This window comes from Penicillium malachiteum (assembly GCF_028827825.1).
Source record: "Penicillium malachiteum strain IBT 17515 chromosome Unknown utg000002l:1.0-8849297.0:1.0-8852440.0, whole genome shotgun sequence".
Classification (NCBI taxonomy): domain Eukaryota; kingdom Fungi; phylum Ascomycota; class Eurotiomycetes; order Eurotiales; family Aspergillaceae; genus Penicillium; species Penicillium malachiteum.
This window is the reverse complement of record NW_026643095.1, coordinates 1912110-1930984: the sequence shown is the minus strand read 5'-3', so window position 1 is coordinate 1930984 and position 18875 is coordinate 1912110. Positions and strand designations below refer to the sequence as shown.

Here is an 18875-nt window from a genome sequence, read left to right as displayed (position 1 = left end):
CTAAACGAGTGTCTGGTATCTCTATGTGGTGTCAAAAGTGATCGAAATCCTCACAATCACCACTGGACCATTTCAAGTTCAGACCTCATTTCAAGTTCAGACTATCCAGGACTCAAAAACATGGTGCAAATCCAATCCAACCTGTTTTTGGAAAGTCAATCTACGAGCGTTTATCTCCACGGTATCCTCTAGTGATGCCTTGTCTGGATGAAAAACTAGATGAGATGAGATTTGAGGGAAAGAAAAAGATATTCGCTCAGATTGCGAAGCTCCTAAAGGGACTTCAAGTTAACCTGCTTCTATTACCCAGTTCGGTGGACTGACCTTTGATGACAATGGGAATATTGTTAGCACTCCAATGAGCAACACCAGTACCGGACCTTGGACTTCCTATGAAGCATCATGTGAAGCACGACTTAAGCAAGCGCTCGGAGAAGCTGATGAGAATACTTACATCCAGGGCTTGGCCTTGAACGAGATACCGCCCCGACATTGAAGACGTGTGGTGTTTGTTTACCAGAAATACGCCGATTCCCGTGTATCCATGAGCGACGGTTGCTAAGCTATTATCCGGAGCCTACGGGTTTTGATAACGCAAATTTTGTTTCGCACAAAAGCCCATCGCGAGGACTACCAGTCGTTGTCATGCTGAACGGAAAACCCTGGATCCCAGTATACGGGAGGTATTACGCTCTAACCGGTCGTCATCCAGATGTTGAGACAAGCCATGCACCATCCTGGCTATTGAATAGAAAAGCTGTGTCATACTATAGTCGGGTTGATGCCGTGCCTCGACTTTGGCTCTGCCTGACAATACCATCAATCCATCATGAATGCTGCCGTCGTATACAACTTCGAGAATTTGACCGATAAGCAGCAAGACTATTTCCGGAGCGCAAAAGACGACCAATCATCTTGCCTCTTACTCATCTTCTTCTTTCTCTCTCAGATGAATTATCCTTCGTCGAATCAAGGCTACAGAAGCTATTATGAAGTCTTCCTCGATGTGTTTTCTTCGATTTGTACGGATAACCCTCACGAAAATTCATCAGAAAGGAAGAATAATTACAACTCCCAATAGCATACCAAGCATAGAAACCAAAAGAACAAGTCCCAGGTCACGGTCCCAAACACTGCTCCATCCAAGTCTCATAGCAGCATTAGATGTAGCTGTAGCATCTGTCAAATCCGCCTCTTTATGAACAAGGATAACCATAGGCGCCATCGTAACACCAATATAACTAGTTGCTTCCTCAGTGCCAGTGGCAGTGACAGCCGTAAAAGTCGTGGAGATAATTGATGTAATAGGTGAGGTAGCGATCAAACTCTCGACCTCACCGACAACAGTCACACCATCGAACCAGTATGTCGCGCTAACCTGTGTTAGGTCTCCTTCCGGAAAATATCGTAGACACCCTGTTGAGGGGGTATAGGATGGTAGTGTAGCGTAGCAGCCTATATCCGTCTGACCGGTCATAGAACTGATTCAGTTAGTAAAACCATACAAATCATCAAGTATTATCTTCGCCTAGCGAAGCAAATCTATACCGTGATATAAGAGGGCTTACCTAGGACAACAAAGTGCAGCAGTCTCCCCATCCGCAAGAACCTGCATAAGCAGATTCGCCTCATCAGGGAAAGCACCAGGAATAGAGGTCGGTATAGGCGTAGTATAGTAATTAAAAGCACCATTCGAAGAAATCGAATCCCCATCTCTGACCGCAGCGCCTACGGTCTTCCAACCAGAGGGACAATACAATCCCGGCGAGAAATACGACACCTGCAAATAATCATTCGCACTCACCTGTGTCGCTGTAGGCGAAGGCGCTGAGCCTTCAGGGAAACAGCTCCATGAGGGCTCAGGGTTTGAGGGATCGATTGAGCAGTTTGTATCCCAAAAAATGCCAGTAGGGAAGTCTGTAAGCCCTATTCCTGTTCTGCCCAGAGTACTGCAGCTTGAGGGTGCGGTGAAAGTTGTTGTTAGAGGACCGAGATTCGAGAAGGTCATCTGGGAGAGAACTGATACTGAAGGCATTTCGAATGACCAGTGGAATTGCTCGTAATTGTTGTTGATAGGTAGTAATGGGAGAAAATAAATCTGTAAAGATTTTCCGGAATTTGTCCCATATTAATACTCATGAGCACCGTGACCCGGACCCTGAAATAGACCCTGCATCCTCCGCATTAAAGACTCGAAGCGACATGGCTGCGGGGGCCTAATCAGTACTACTGGAGATTTTGCGCCAATCAAGCAATTGGTGGCTTGAGCTCGATCGAATCCGAGTCCCTGAAAGTGCCTGAATCTGGATAGCTCATCTCGTGACAACGAGCCTGGTGGTTTTGCGTTCAGCCGATTGGTCTTTAAAGTTGTTCTGGGGCTTAGCTTAGTGTTCAAAGGATTTCGCTGGGACCTTTCAGGAATGGTATGAGACGGATTATTTTGCTGCATGAGATACTCAGCCCTTGAGTAGAGGTAGAGTACAAGGTGGCAGTGCATGCACATGTGATGATATTCAAGTCTTCAAGGGCTATGCATGTCAGGATGGAATCCGGGGTTGAAATGGTGGAGGCTTAAGCGGATAAGCATTCAGAGCGCTCGGATTCAACCGAGACCATATGATTATGGGTCATACTCATGGACTCTAATTAGACTAGTATTTTAGACTAATGTAACCAGTGTGCTCAGTGTAAGCATTATGTAAAGTGCCTCGATTGCTACTACCGCTACCAACAAAATGCATTCAAGACATGAGATAAAAATACAGTGAGAGAAGAAAAGAGAAGGATGGAACAAGACTGATGGAAAGACGAAAAAGTGTGAAGCGAATGATATAGAGACGGGCCATGTAATAGACAATATCGGCGTGAGTGCGCCGCGGCCACTCGTCATTAATTAACAGCATACAGACGAATGAAATTTATGCTGACACACTCTTTGGGTATTCAAGATTTAATGAACGGTATCAGTGAGAATCCACTGTGCAAATGCAGATGCAGATGCAGAGAAGAAAGGAGAGAATTGGGGCGTAGAAAAAAAGAGTGTGGTGACCATGATCGTATGAAGTGTTGATTAAGTGCATTGTTCATTGCTGTCGGACCTTTCCAGCTTCCCGTACTGCGGCTATGAACCCATCTTCGTTGCCTGCAGCGGTCAAGATCCAGTAATCAGCTACACCGGGGTTGTCCAGCTGACCACCACCAAATCCGGACGCGGCAGGGGCACTGTGTCGATCCTTTGGCTTTTGATTATTTGCGCCAGTGTGGCGAGGACCCCAGCCTAGGATGTTGCGTACAGAGAGACGGCTTTGATCGTCTGCTTGGTGGAAAGAGAAGAGTTGTGCCTGAAGGCAACCTAGGACTGCAACGGCCGAGCGGATCATGATACGATCACCCTCGAAAACCCAACAATCCCAGACCCGTGAGATGCGTTCGAGGTCGAGACCATTGGTGAGAAGAGTGCGGAAGATGGGCTCCCATATTTCTTCATCCGATAGTTGGAGTGTCTCTTGGAGATGCTTCGCGAGGCGGGGGAACTTGTAGCGAAGAGTCTCATTCGCCAGAGCGTACGTACGCGCCATGGCACCACGATCCCAGGTGAGAAAAGCGACTGGGAGCGGACGATTCAGGGCATTGGCCATGGCAACAAACGCAGAGCTTGGGGTCGGGAACTGAAGAACAAGTAAAGCAGCGATGGTCTAGGAACTCGTTAGTAAAATACTAGATAAAAGTAAATTAAGCATTTCAACTCACATGAAGACCATGAATGTATCCCACATCACTACGGTACATGCAATATGCTTGCAGAACATCGATGAGAGTTTCGCGCAATGGCCCATTCTCCTGGAAAAGATTCAAGTCCGGGAATGCCTTCGTTGCATCTGCTTCAATCGAATCAAAGCATTCAAGCATGCGCTTATTATTTTCACTGGGCTCTGTCTCGGTCTTAGACCGCAAGTCCTTTGCCCGCTTCAATGCTTTTGTGAATGAATCATCGCTCAAGGACAACTCATTACCAAGAGCACGCCGCCACATAGCGCCTCGGCTGCGAGCAGGAATGCCACGCCACCAGAGTTCTCGGGTGCGAGGTTCAAGTAGGACTTTATCCCAATTGGGGCTAACATATTCATCCCAAATATTTTGAAGTGTATCCCGAGTTGTATCCTTTTCACACTGAGCCGATGCAGCCCGCGCAACTCTCTTCTTTTCTATAATAGTTGTCAGTGGGTTTTTATCCTGCAAAGAGAAGAGAAGGTTTGCTTACCGGCCTCCTTCGCTTGTGCCATCATCTGCTTGTATTCCCTCAAGTGCTTCTTCTCCTCTTTCTGGTCCTTAGGTGGCAACCAACTAGGGCGTGTCCGAGTGAGAACCTTCTCCTTCTCTTTACTAATAGGCAAAGGATCGATCATGGTATTAGACTTCTGCAGAGGAGGCAGCTCGATATTTTCGCGCGACGGGCGTGGAGACTCTGAGCTCGACTTCCGTGACGTGCCATTCTGCACCGCATTTTCTCGTTCTCGACCAGTCTCATCCGCATGATACTCCAATGCCTCCGTAATAATCCTTGCTTCCTCTGATAGGTCAGACAAAAAGCTGTTATAAGAGTACGTGCGGGGATTCCGGGGTGAAAGTTGTCCACGCTCAGGTCCAGCAGAGCTTGATCTTTGCGGTGCTCGTCTCATGCGGGCAGCTTTGGATGCATTGGATGTCGATGGCACCGGTGCCTTTTCTGAAACTTCATGGGATATCGGTAGCGGTCGCCGAGCTGGACTGCGGCCACCGGGACTTGTGCTTCGAGACGGTGGGCGATCGTGAGTGGGCCGTGGGGAGATAGGGATATTCCACAGACTAGCATCGTCGGGAAGTTCGTCATCGGAGTCATGATATTCCTCTTCCAAATCTTTAATGCTTTTGCGATTAGGCTGCCATGCTTGTTTCTGAGTGGGTGTGCGGGCAGATAACGGCGAGAGGGCCAAGCTAGTAGTACTGGAGACGGACCGGCTCGAGGTTGGTCGTAATGGGGATATTGATCGTGACCGGCGGGGTAAAGAGGGAGTCAGATTGGCCGAATTGACAGTGCTGGCCGAGCCTCTCCTGTCTTTCCGGTTGGGAGAGCGTGCGGACAAAGAACCCGCTGACTGTGGGGTGCGGACAGAGCCATTGATCTGATTATTTATCGGCGGAGGTAGAGGACTTCGTTTCCGAGGCTTTGGAGTCGCCGTCAAATCGCGCGTTGTGGCCGCTGGAGTCTTATTTGGCAGTCTGGGTGCAGGAGATCGACCGGTCAAGCCGGGTCGACCATAAGGGGTGGCAGAGGGATCGGCAATCTGGAGGTCCGAATCATCCTCGAGACCAATCTCCTCGAAGTTGGAGATATCGGTAAAGATGCTTTCTGGACCATCGATCTGGGAGGAATGGAAGGAGGATGATTTGGAGGACTTGGACCCGGACAATTCGGGCGGGGAATTGGGCGTCGAGCAAATGGTGGTCATGGTCGCATGTACTTTGCAGTTCAAATATTATCTCCACCAAGTCCCATCTGTATACACCGGAGAATTGAGATTTGTCGTAATTTGGAAGGGGGATTTTCAGATCGCACGCAAGGCTCTTTCTTTCGGAGGGGGTAGATGTTTTCCGGAGGGGGTTGTGCAGGGTGGTTCCAGACACACGATCCAAACACACCAAAAAAACGAGAGAAGATAAGACCAATTCGATCAACGGAGGATGTTCAAAGAAGGGAAATGCTGGAAAAAAGCAATAAAAAAAAGTAGAATAGGTAGAAAATGCAGGCTCAGCCGCAACCTGATGAATACCAGATCAGGGGATCAGGATTCGGGGAAATGTAGAGGGAAGGTCCGGGATCAGGAGAGATTAGTGGCCACGCAAAAGAGTTAATAAGAGGTAATATAAGAGTACTTAGAAGAAAAGAAAAAGAAAACGAGAGGATCCAAACAGGCAAAAGAGTTTCTAAATGAGTGTCGCGATGAACATTTGCAAGATGAAAACGAAAGCGGAGCCTCAGGCAATACCGCACTCGGCATATTAGCTACTTACCGCCGGGTCCGAGATTAGTTAGTAGTAAATACTAGTAAGTTAAGCAACTACAGTAGTAATAAACAAGTTAATTTTAATGAATTATTCCTTTATTTCGCTTATTCTATACTCTGTGGATGAATTCCTAGATGTAATCAAGCTCATATATTCTTATGAACCTCTTTTATCCTGAAAACTTCATGTTTGGAGTACTCTAGGGAGTCTAGGCTACTATGTACATGAGCATTTCTGTCACCGCCCTTCCAAGATTATATGGAATGGTCCAGCCTTTTTTACATAAGACTATGTGAGACATTGGAGATCTGGATTGTGTGCATATAATAACAAGAGCAGGTTAAACAGTATTCTCTATGAGATAGAGTTATTCCTTGAAATCAAGTTCTGTGTACGGAGTACTCCATACAGAGACCTGAAAGTGCACGAGTTGTAACCCTTCTAGCCCGAAAAAAAGAACATTTTGAACCGGATACTTCGGAGATACTTGACCACTCCTAATATCCACTATAATTTCCACTTGTACTTCTCAAGTATTCAGTACTGTTTTCAGTCCCTTACCCCTGAATCAGGCAAGTATCGACACCTTTTCACATTTATCCACTTAAATGTTCTAAATTTTCCCTTAAATTGGAGCTCAGATCGATATCCCCTGAACTCCCAGGGACCATGATCATTCCACCCACTCGGGCCCTAATCCATTAAGAACAGTTCCGCGGTCTGTCTACTGGTCAGCTGTGGGCGACATTCTAATTCGATGAAAACAGTTCGAATTGAAATATGGTCCGATCCATCGGGCAGAGAACCAGGGTTCATTCACGTTACCAGGGAAATGTAAATAAAATTAAACTACGGAGTACACATTTGGGCAGCACTCCAGGCTGAAGTTGATAATTAATACTCCGGATCTAATATTAAAAAAATTGTACTAGTATTAAACAGAATAAAATTAAAATCTCCATTCTGTAAAAAAAGCATTCCCCGTCTTAACAACTTGTTGGAACCGGAGGGCTTCCGCATTTGACGTGGGCCGTGATTCCCTTCCTAATGTATCCAACCACTTCAACACAGCTGCATACCGAGTTTGTTTGCGGTTCAACACAAACCGAAATGCCGCAGCAGCCACAAACTGAATATGGCGCAGCTGAACAAAACATGACACGGGTGCCGAAGTTGAACATCGTCGAACATGGATAACAGTGAAAGTCTGACGAATCAGATCATGGATGGTTTGCGTGATGATAGATGTTGTAGGGTGGTTACGACCACGGAGAGATCTCATGTATCGGTACATTTTCATAGCGGCCGTGATGAAACTGGTATGCAAATTTACAAGAACCACAGCACGGGAATTATGCGCATCGTCGAGATACATCGGGTGGATTTGAAGACGGAATGGTCCGAGTACCTTGCGACGGAATACTCGTCCGGCATTATGACTTGTCTCAACGGTTAATGTATCTGATATTGTCGCCGCTGCAGAATCACCGCCTTCTAAGAGGCGATTGTGGTCGCGATTGATTTCTAGCGTGTGCGTGTCGATGAGCATACCGCAGTATGGGAAAAGTGAGGATCCCTCCAGTCGAGGAATGTGAGTTCCGTTTACTGCGGCGGTGAAATTTGCTAAACTCTTGGTTGAGTTGACTGACACGCCGTAGGATGGTAGTCCAGGGATCATCACTTGGAGGAATTCCATGGCTTGGTTCACGTCTGTTGTGACGAGTAGAAAGTCGTCGACAAGTCGTAGAAGTACGGAGTCATCGGGGCGCAGGAAGCCTAGCTTTTCCTCTTCGAGTTGGGCGTAGAAAAAGTTGCAAAGGAGATTGGATAGAACGGATCCTTGTGGAATACCACTCCGTTGACGGAGGTATGTCTTGCCCATCTTGACAAGGTTGTTGCGCACATGCTCGTGAAGAAGGTCAAGAAGATCATCGGCGCTCTGGAGTTTTTGATTAATGGTGTCAATGTAAACTGTCTTTGCTTTTCCGCCTTGCGCCTCCTCAGACTTGATTTTTGATATGGCCTGCTGCTTCAGAATTGGCGCTGCACGTCCAACGTATTTGCGCATCGGTTTACCTCGTGCGTCGAAGGCAGATGGAGTCATTTCCACATGTTTGGCGACGTGATAGGTAGCTTCTGACACCAGCTCTTCTATCAACTCCAAGAGTGGTTTCTGGGGGATGGTATCGAAACATCCTTGGATATCCAGCTTCACAAAGAATAGCTGAGGCAGACGACTGGGTTTAGGTCCAGAGATACGCGCCATCAACTTTTTCTTAAAGTCGCGCAATCGAAGATGAATATCTCCAACAAATTGTAGTGATGAGCCAAACTTCTCCGGCGCTCGTTTCCGCTCATACGAAAGCATGTCCTTGATCGGATTGAGACTGGAGTTGATACTTGCTGCAAGGTAAGTTCCCTTTTTCCCGCCCCGAAATTCCTTCAGTGTTCGTCTTCGTAGGTTGAGAATCGGCCGGATACCCGTGGACTTGGGAAGCAGGCGCAAAGAGCCAAACCCGAGGGACCGTCGTGCGAGCAGAGTCTGAGCTCGACTTGTTTCGATTTCTTCGAACATTTTCTTCTTCAGATCCGCCAATGGTTGCTTGGTTAGACGTTGCCATACATCATGGCGGAAGTAGAAGAGACGGTTGCGATGCGTCTGAGACTCGGTTACGTAGAAGTTTGCTCGAACGAGAGGAATGAGTATTGAGTCGAAGATGTAATACACGAATTCATGAAGTATCTCCGTGCGTTTCTTGAAATCAGAAAGTGCCATTTTGGCCTTGGTTTTGCCGGTCGAATCACAAAGGTTTGGGGAGGCAAGCCAGGAAATACTGGCAACCTTCAACCCTTTGCAGACCTCGTGCAAACTAAGACTCTCAAATCGACGCAGTTTGATGAAGGAGTCCACGTGCTTCATTATGATGCTCCGGTTGAGCACACCATCTGGACCTTCACCAAAGAACTTGGGAGGAATCAACTTCAATAAAACGGCTCGACAGAAGGCTGACACTGAAGAAGCTGGGGTGGCGTGGTCGGTGAGGGTAACCTTGGGTTCCTGTACTCGACTCTCAGCTCCCAGTTTATTCACTTTGGGATCGATGGGCTTTGATTCAGGCGACTTCATCTGCAGTTGAGTGATCATATTTCCACTAGATGAATCAATATGGTTTTTATCTTGACTGCCGGTGGGTGATACCACCGTTTCAAGTTTCCACGGTCCATTTGACTATCACTGTTAGATTATGCACCATGGAAGCATTATTGTCTGGGTTCGCTCACCTCGGTGGGACAGTAGTGTTTCAGTAATTCATGATATGAGCATCTAGAATGACGGACTCGAAGCCTTTGAGTCAGGTCTGTGGCTAGCCCTCGAAGCCGTTTGGGGGTCTTTCTATCCTTGTCATCGGCAAAGATCTCATCTTCACGACGCGCATTACCAGTGCTTGTAAATTGTTCATTGGCGTCTTCAGGAGGGATAAACACATTACGAAGACTGAATTGACGTGGAAACATGTACATTGTCACATGAATGGTTTGCGCTGCCGAATTCAAGTCTTCAAACCGGTTGAGAACGTCTATGGCGGTCAGTATAGTGCACAGCTGACACTAAACGTGAGAAGAAATCAAACTTACGGTTCTTGCCCAGGCCAACGAGCAGTTTCCCGTTTGACCAAGATGCATGTCTACTATAGAGCATACTTCGTCGCAGAAAGATAATGCTGTTGGGACGACGAGCCTCACTTGAGCGATTATCTCGTTTGCTCTTTTGGGAGGCTTCTACAGCTGTGGCTGGCTCCTTGGGCCTAGCGCCGGATTCATGAACGATTTCAAGAGTTGAGATTGGAAGACCTGTTATCCGAGTCAGCGTTAAACCAGATGAAATAAATGAGAGACTTTGATGATACCACTCAATTGGTAGTAGCTACCCTTGTGGGCATTTATGGGTGCAAATATTCCACAGTCAAACAGCAGTCGCAGCATGATTTCATCCCCATTCTGGCCCAATAGACTCAAGACTTCCGTCCATGGTGATTCCTTCAGAGTAGAAACATTCTCATTTGGAAATTGAACCACGACTCCGGGAATATTACTTTTGATGGCATTATTTCCCATAAAAGGACGTTGGAATCCATGAGTCAGAACATGTTCCGGCTTTTTATGACGTTTGAACAACTGACCGATCACAAAATCGACTACCTAGACATTCCATGCATTAGCCGTTTGAAATACAGTTGACTCCGATTCCCTTGCATTTGCATATTCATACTTCGGATTGAGGAGAGGTCGGCCCCGTGTCAGTGCTGACCAGGACCGACCGCGATTGGGACTGGGTTGAGGCCCGATATTCTTTCTGGCGCTCAGATTGGACAGTTGGTGATGATTCCTTTAGGACTCCTATTAAAGTGGTGTCAAGCAGATCTACCAATGGTTGGATATTACTGCGATCGGATGAGGAGCGCAAGGATGTGATGCGTCTTCGCCGTAGTTTAGAGGTAGTGGGTAGCTGGTTCAAGAGGTATTGTCGTAGTGAGAGAACTTGACGGTAATACAGGGAAATCACCGGGTGTGTTGTGTGGCTGTCTTGCGCAATGGGGTAGGAGGATTTGAAACGACCTGTGGTGATACTGGTCTGCGACGCGGGCTTGTGCTCGGTCTTCCGGGATCTCTTTCTATTTTTGCCCATGATGAATTGGAGGAGGAATAGGGAGAATATTAATTATGATTTGTTCAAGTTTACATCATGATGGGTCAAGCACTGGAGAATCTGAAGAACTTGGGGTAGATGACACGCGGTTTGACGCGTTCCCGCGGGAGTACATAATGCACACTACTAGTGCAGCTCACACTATGGGATGAACAACATTGAACCTTGGAAGTGACATATCAACTATTATATTTTACATGTCTAATAACTTTCTGTCAATAAGATTCTTTTCCTAATTAGGAGCGGGAGGACTTTGAAGTCTTCAGTTTTAGGCAGACTTGGTAGTAGTAACTAGTTCAAGTTTCAGTGTTATATATAGTAGCTTACGCCCCCAGTACTATGAGATCGGGGCTATACTAAGTGGGTATCAATTACTCCTTTAATAGGAAGATTCTTCTATTCATCTTATCTTAGTTTCAGTTTTTACTCCTATTACACTACATACTACCTAGTACTCCATGAACACCTGAAAATAGACAACCACTGGCATTTGAACTATTAGTACATAATATTCAAGTTCAATAACACTTAATATTAATGTTCATCGGAAATGAGCACAAAGCGATCCATGGATCTCAAAGTCTAGAACTTCAAAGCCGAAGAATTAGATAATTGCGTCTCCACTGCGTCAGTTCCATGTTTATGACTATGATGATCACTGGCCACATGCACGTGTGTGGTTCTGTTCCTGAATTCTTGTTCTTGCACATGTGTTCTTGTTCTTGGGGGCAAGGAGTAAATATCCTATTATATTCCAGGCTACTACTACTAGTACTACTGCTATAAGGCATCGATCCATATACCCCATGGCCTTGAACAAAGGTGATTCCCCAATTCCTTACCCTCCGGATCTTCCTTTTATTCTCTGAATTGAATCTTCCAATCTGGCCCGCTACTCCCGCCCCCATTATCGTCCGTGCTTCATACTAAAACGCTGTGTCCACAATCCCTCGGCCCTCTCATTCGTCATCGCCTTTCTTTGCTCTTCCGATCTTCCTCCTTCTTCTTACCACGCGAGTCCCTCAAAGAACCTTTTTTTCTCTCTAAGCTTCCGACAGAGAGACTTAAGTGATCTATCCCTCCTAAAATTTGACATCTATCAAATTCTTGGGTCTTGAATATGATGCTGAATGGGGGTGAATCACCCCGGGATTGCTTTGTAGTCTGAGTCAACTCACCTTGTGATAAACCTGGTTGGGCGACTATACAACCCATCCCCGGAACAACGCATCGTCTCCTCTAAAAAAAGAAAAAAAAGAGGACCAGAAGAAGAAAGAAAATTAATCCAAAAAAAGGAAAAATAAAAAAAAAGTCCCAACTTTGAAGGTACTTCCGACACTAGCCCCGTCCACGTCGGGTTGAGGCATGCAAAAGATGCCTGGCAGCGTCGAACAACCTTCTGGTATCCGGAACCCCCAGCCGTCTCCGTTTGGGCAACAATCGTCTACTCCTCTTTATGGCCAATCCGGATCCGATGCTCACAGTTCCTCATCATCCTTTGAGGTCTCACCGATCACACCTTTCCCCCCCCTCTACGGCTTTGGCCAACACCACGTATCCTTCCCGCCGATCGGGCCTCGAGTCACTTCGTTCCGCATCGTCAACACACTTACCGTCTGGCGGTCAAACCGATGACCTGAATGGGCGAGACTCGCCCGATCCTGATGACTTTTATCGACAAACAGGACCTTTGTCAGCACCACTCAAAGCGGGTTTTGGTGATGTGTTAGGCGCAAGGCACAATATGGCCACGGCTCCTTCCCTAAATGACAGAGTCTCGGCGAGTCCTGCAAACGCTTTAACATTAGACCCTGTGCGCACCAGACGCCCAATTCCTCCTCGTTCGGTATCGGATTCACCAGGAGCTGGTTCTCTATCAGTCCGTCCTTCTATGAGATCTCGAACTCGACAACCTTCCTTTAAAGAACTCGTCAATAAGTTCAATAACAATTCCGACGAAGTCCTTCCTCTACCCGCCGTATCTCGTTCCACATCACGCACTGCAAGTCCAACAGGTAGTGATCACGGTTCAGATCTCTCCAATCCTCTGTACAGGCGTCGTCCATTGCCGTTACACCACGAAGAACCTTTTGAGAGTAGTTGGAATACAAACAACCCCAGACTCCAGCTGGAACTTGCGCCTTCACCGTCCTCCCCCCAGATTGAACAGCTGCATAGGAGGTCGACAGACATTGTACCTCCACCACTCCATCAACGAGTCTCTGATTCACATCCTCGAAGACCGTTGTTTGGTGAATTGTTGACCTTGAATACACAGCTGGATAACTCGGGATTGGCGATTCCGGCACATTTAAGACGCCGAGGCTCTGACGGGAGCATAGCCAGTCCAAACCCGGCCTTTTTAGACCTGGGAAATCCAGCTACTCCCTTTCGAACACCACTCACTCCGACGGCGTGGTACCTCGGGCACGCCAATTCTCTCGAGGCGGTACAGCCAGGTGTGAACAGGAGTATTGTTCACCGCAGATCTCGCAGTGACTTTGCGAGCCCTAGCGAATCCCTTGCCGATCCGTGGAATCCCGACATGGCGGTCTCAGTTCCCTTGCAGCAAGGGAAACCCGGTGACGGGTCTCCCACCAGCCCGAATTCCAGATCCCGCATTCCGATCTCCTCGCACCGCCGCAACTCTGGTTCCGGCTCGGAGCCTCAGTCACCAACCGCCAATCTTACTTTTAGCGGCCGATCCAGTACGATTCCATTGGCGCCGAAGGGGACGAGCCGCCTTCCTAAACCGTCAAGTCCAACTCGTGTCACAGAAGATGCTGCCCCTTCATTTGCAATGACAGCTCGTGGGCGCCGCGATGTGGCCAGTGGCCGAACCCGTCACTCAGTATCCGATCGAAGTCAGCTTCTCCAGGCTTACGTATCCGCTCCTCCTCCAAAGAAATCACCACCCTTGCGAAGCTCAAGACCTCGACAGACAGTTTCCGTTGCTGGACCGCCGGGAGGATCGACACCACGATCGCCAGATATTGGGAGAAGGCTATCATCTTTGCAAAAAGTAGCCGATCGCAATACTGATCGCAGCCACCGCCGACCTCGTCAATTGCCTGAGCTGAGCAACGTGGATTTGGAAACTCGTCGACAACGTATCCAGCAAGCGTTCAATCGAACTGTTCAAGAGAATGAACGAAAAGAGGAGGAGGCAGCTGAGCTTCGACGTCGGACACGCGTGGACTTAGTAGCACCCGAGGGTCTCCCCGAGGACGAGGACGACGACGAGGATCAAACCGAAACACCAAGCACAACAACCAACCATATTCCATTACCATCAGAAATGGCTACCACCGTTGCGACATTGACAGAAGTGCCCGTTGTGGACGGCAAGGAGCCTCGTACCGTACCCCAACTCCATTTGAATACCGATGTATTTTCAGAGAATAACCCTCACACCACAATGGATTCCCCAACGCTCGGACTCCCAAATGGTGCCAGCCCGCGAACCTTGTCAAATGGTGTGGAAGGATTGAGGGTACCCGACAGTCCTGCGCCAAATTCGGCGAGCTCTGATCATACGCATTTCGATCTGGAGCCGCAGACTCATATAATCACTCGAAAGCCTAGTGCAGCTGAAGCCCACCGCAGTTTGTTAACCCAAATTATGCAGATCCGGGAATCAAGTTCCAGCAGTGAAGACGAGTGCGATGAACAAGACTGTAGCTTATCTGAGACCGAAGAAGACGACAAGGACTCTGTCCAAGTTATGATACGTGGGCAAACCTATTTCCGGACGTCAAGCAGTGTCAATGCCGAAGAAGCCCAAACAGCTTTAAGACACGCACAGCCTGTCGCCGGAAACCCACCTGATAATAGATGGAGCATGAGTTCCTGGTCGTCCTCTGTCCATAACCAAGAGTCTTCCAATGACGATCAATGCGATGAAGAGGACAGTGGAGATGATTTGATACTACAAAGACCCACTCCCTCCAAGGAGGAAACACCGAGCGAGTCTTGTTCAGCAGTTTCAACGCGACCGGCATCCTTTGCAGATGATGAGCATGAAGGTGGCCCTGTCCAGGATCTGGGAGTGACAGGACCATCAACCATGGAAACGGCGCAGTTCAACGCTGCCAGCTTCTTTGCTACGCCCCCAAGCCTGGCAAAGAAAGGAAAATGGGACTCACGTCGGGCGACTCAGCTATATCTCGAGCAACTGACCCAAGGCAGGACAGCTGATCTTGGTCTTGCCGCGACTATGGCTAGTCCTAGGTACCCACCGGTGCGCCCATCGCCTGGTCCATCCTCAATGCCACGGGGGCCGGCTACTCTGCGTCCGCCAGAGCATATTCCTCGACCAATGGAAAGTCGACGTCAGGATATGCGGGTCCCCTCCATGTTGGTGGAGGACCCAGAAGAGAGCCTGGCAGATGAGCCGGTCGTGGTGCCTAGAATACAAGATCCTCGAGTGAATGCCATTCGCCAGTCAAATGCTGCCAGTTTGGTTGGTCCCGATGACTGGGAAGATGCCTCACCATCCATCATGGACTGGATGTCAGTTGCTGCTGAGGATGGAGGACTGACACCGGCTCAAGAAAGAACGGATTTCATAAACGAGGGTATGTTTAGTTCAAGCTTAAGCTGGGGGTTTTTAATGATGTTGACATGATAAATACAGGCCTCGGCTTATCTGGCACACAAACCTCACCTCAACCTCAAGCCACACCACATGATCCGCTCACAGCAACGAATAATGCTCACATTCAACCTCAGCTCATGCAACAAGATCAACATCTTGCATCTAGCGAGAGGGAGAGCAGCGAAGATTCCACACTGCGGCATACTCCTGACTATGGCCAATCTGAGAAAGCAGCAAATTCTTCTGTCACCTCTCTAACTCCGTCCGCTGAGCACCCGCCAAAACCATCGCCCTCGCCAGAGCAGCGCCGTTTGAAGCAAAGACGCCACGTCATCAAAGAACTTGTCGACACCGAGTATACTTTTACTCGTGACATGAGAGTCGTGGAAGATATCTACAAGGGGACCTCGGGATCCTGCCTAGATCTCTCTCCTGAAGACGTGAGAACTCTCTTTGGAAACTCTGCCGAGATTGTCCAATTCTCGCAGAGCTTCCAGGATTCACTTAAGCAAGCTTCGAGAAGTGTCTACGTTATGCCAAAGTCCCAGCGTTGGAGCAGCAAACGTGGTAATAACCGTCCCGCTGCCCCAGCCGATGACGAAGAACAGGCCACATCAGGTGCTGGTATTTCAGATCAGGACAAGGATTGTGCCACTCTCATTGGCGAGGCGTTTGTCGTGCACATTCCTCAGATGGAAAAGGTGTATGCTGAGTACCTGAAGAACTATGAAGCTGCCACCCAAAAGCTTCAAACTCTGCAGCGAAACCCGAAGGTGGAGATTTGGCTGAAGGAATGTCGAGATTGGGCGGCGGATCTGACCACGGCCTGGAACTTGGATGCGTTGCTCATCAAGCCTATGCAGCGATTCCTCAAGTATCCTCTTCTTCTAAGTCAATTGCTAGATGCAACTCTAGATGACCACCCGGATTACATCCAGCTCGTGAATGCTCGGACGGAACTGACCGCAATTTCTGTCCGGATCAACGATATGAAAAAGCGTGCCGATGTCGTGGGAAAGGTTGTTGGCCGGAAGCGCAACCAGTCTGACGTGCGAGCTGGTCTGTCGAAAGCCTTCGGGCGTCGTACAGAAAAGTTTCGCCAGCAGGTTGGAGTGTCCGAGGTGTTTGAGGACAAAGACTATGATCTTCTGTACCAGAACTTTGGCAGCGCATTCTTCCACTTGCAATTGGTTATGCGCGATGTTCAGAACTACACTCTCGAAACCTCAACCTACATGCGCCAACTTAATGAGTTCATTCTTTCCATCGAAGCCGTGATGAATGTAACGCCATCTAACTACCCCGAGCTGGAGAGCAAGTGGCGCCAATTCAAAGCTGCGATGAAGGACTGCACGGTTGTGCTGTTACCTGAACATGTAAGCAATACTCCATCACCACCACCACATTACTATTATACACCGCAGGTGATCTAATTACTTTTCCATTCAGCTTTCGACTGTTTCTGATACTATCATTCAGCCAATGGTCATTCTGCTCAAGCTTCATGAAGGGCCTCAGCGACTAATGAAGAAACGTGAGAAGCGTTTGCTTGATTATACTCGCTACAAGGCTCTTCAGGCTCGTGGTGATAAACCTGACAAGAAAACTATTGAGCAGGGTGAGCAGTTCATTGCGCTGAATGATACATTGAAGGAGGAACTTCCCAAGCTCTACGATCTAACTTCAAAGTTGATGGAAGCTTGTCTTATGCGTCTTGCTCAATCACAGACAACCTGGTGGGGCTTGATGCAGAAGAAAATCCAGCCTCACGTGGATATCTTCCCAGACGGCTTCAAGGATGTGATTCCAGAATGGACTAGTGACTGGACATTTGCTGAAGCCCAGCTTTATTCCCTCGGCATTTGCAATGGGTCCTTCCGCGCTGAATCTTCCAATATGACCAACTTCAATACGCCGCAGCAAGGAGGCGGGGTTAGCTCTCCTCGTCAGGCTTCCATTAGTTCAGCTCGCCGAACCTCCACCGCCAACAGCTCTACCCACAGAAAGTCTATTGCAGAAGACTCACCGAAGGTTTCACAAGATTTTGGCGGTGTCAGTGTGCTCTTCCAATCACCTCGTGTGGATAGTTCATCTACCGCCAGCCGTCACCGATCCGGGTCAACCTTTTCTGGACGCGGACCTCTTGATTCTCCGAACACCTCGCGTAACTTACAACATGCGACCGAGGCTCAACCTCAACCTCAACCCCATAATCAACCTCCTCCGTCATCCAGTTCAAGTGCCGCTGGGGCTCAGCAACCAAACAGCGTAGAGTCGTTCCCTAATCTGCTGCCAGCGCTCAGCATAGAAGGCCCTTTTCTTGCTGATATCCTTAAAGCCACGGGCAATGATTCATCAGTGAACTCGTCAAGATACTCGGGGTTCTTTTCATCCGCAATGCCCATGTCTGACAATCCAAACGAATCCGAATCACCTCGGGAATTCGATACACATGGTAGAGAGCCACAGGCGCTATTCACCGCTGCGAGTCTATACGAGTTCAACATTGATCGAGCCCGGCGCGAGGCAGGATACCCTTATTTGACCTATGTTGCTGGAGAGATCTTTGACATCATCGGAGAGAAAGGAGAGCTGTGGCTTGCTCGCAATCAAGACGACTCGACCCATCAAATTGGATGGATTTGGAACAAGCACTTCGCCAAGCTGTCGACATAATTGTTTTTTTTCTCTCTATCTTGATTCCAGATAGAGCGAGAGAGAGAAAAGATCCAAGACGATACTTCCATTTTATGTCCGGTTTCTATCTCGCTTTCGCGTTGTCCTTATATCCACTGGCTGGGCTGGGCCTCATACTCGAAAGATAGACTACCGGTTTATGACATTGTTTTCATCTGTGCCTATTCAGCGTGATTTGACATACTATTTTTACAATTTTCTACCCTTTTGTTGTTTCATATTTTTAGCCTGTCCTCATGATTCACTTCTGACAATTTCCTTTTTATGATATGATGGATATTTCCTGGGGCCCTTGAATGTACCTTTAGATACCCTTTATTATTGATGAATATTTGGCAAAAATTCCTTTTTGTAAAGATTTAATTCTAAAGTGATAACTTACACCTTCATGAGAGAAATTGAATATAGAATTCGCCTCATGACGACGGTGTACATAGCACGAAACTCCCTTTAGCCTCCACGTGACTTCCATGTGACACCAGCCCAACATCCATCCCGAAATGACCACAGGGATTCGGTCCTCCGGTGCCTGGTTCTCTTGCAAATCTGTAACAATCCAGAGCAATGTCCTTCCCTTGACTTCTCTTCAACATCCGTAGCCACCTGGTCTAAGCACCACCCACAACCCGAGCCCACCCCCCCCCACCACCAGACTTGAGCTTAAGCCCTTTCATCTCAGCTTTTATTCTCATCCTTATTATACCTCTATCTCGTCGCGACCAGTCCTGCCATTACCACGATTATACATACATAAAGGCCAACGCCACTTCTTCTTCTCCGCCACCGTAAGGCTGACGACGGCCACACTCTCCGAACGTGCCGTCCAAT

The 18875-nt window shown here is 48.1% G+C and overlaps 4 protein-coding genes across 4 annotated transcripts; 1 reads left to right on the top strand and 3 right to left on the bottom strand.

Annotated features, from left to right (window-relative positions):
* Window positions 1-1048: 1048 nt before the first annotated feature.
* N7483_003765 (uncharacterized protein) lies at window positions 1049-2035 on the bottom strand (the record flags this gene model as incomplete). The annotated part of the gene is made up of 2 exons (XM_057087202.1): window positions 1049-1481; window positions 1569-2035. The coding sequence occupies 2 exons, from the start codon at window positions 2033-2035 to the stop codon at window positions 1049-1051; spliced, it is 900 nt and encodes a 299-aa protein (XP_056947031.1).
* A 1048-nt stretch (window positions 2036-3083) lies between these two features.
* Window positions 3084-5489, bottom strand: N7483_003764 (putative TBC domain protein; the record flags this gene model as incomplete). Its single annotated transcript, XM_057087201.1, has 3 exons — window positions 3084-3695; window positions 3751-4205; window positions 4262-5489. 3 exons carry the CDS (start codon window positions 5487-5489, stop codon window positions 3084-3086), a joined length of 2295 nt encoding a protein of 764 aa, XP_056947030.1.
* A 1505-nt stretch (window positions 5490-6994) lies between these two features.
* Window positions 6995-10732, bottom strand: N7483_003763 (telomerase reverse transcriptase; the record flags this gene model as incomplete). Its single annotated transcript, XM_057087200.1, has 6 exons — window positions 6995-9274; window positions 9328-9623; window positions 9682-9897; window positions 9954-10245; window positions 10316-10443; window positions 10489-10732. The coding sequence occupies 6 exons, from the start codon at window positions 10730-10732 to the stop codon at window positions 6995-6997; spliced, it is 3456 nt and encodes a 1151-aa protein (XP_056947029.1).
* A 1495-nt stretch (window positions 10733-12227) lies between these two features.
* On the top strand, window positions 12228-18026 carry N7483_003762 (putative Rho guanyl nucleotide exchange factor; the record flags this gene model as incomplete). Its single annotated transcript, XM_057087199.1, has 3 exons — window positions 12228-15330; window positions 15390-16726; window positions 16800-18026. 3 exons carry the CDS (start codon window positions 12228-12230, stop codon window positions 18024-18026), a joined length of 5667 nt encoding a protein of 1888 aa, XP_056947028.1.
* Between the last annotated feature and the right edge of the window lie 849 nt (window positions 18027-18875).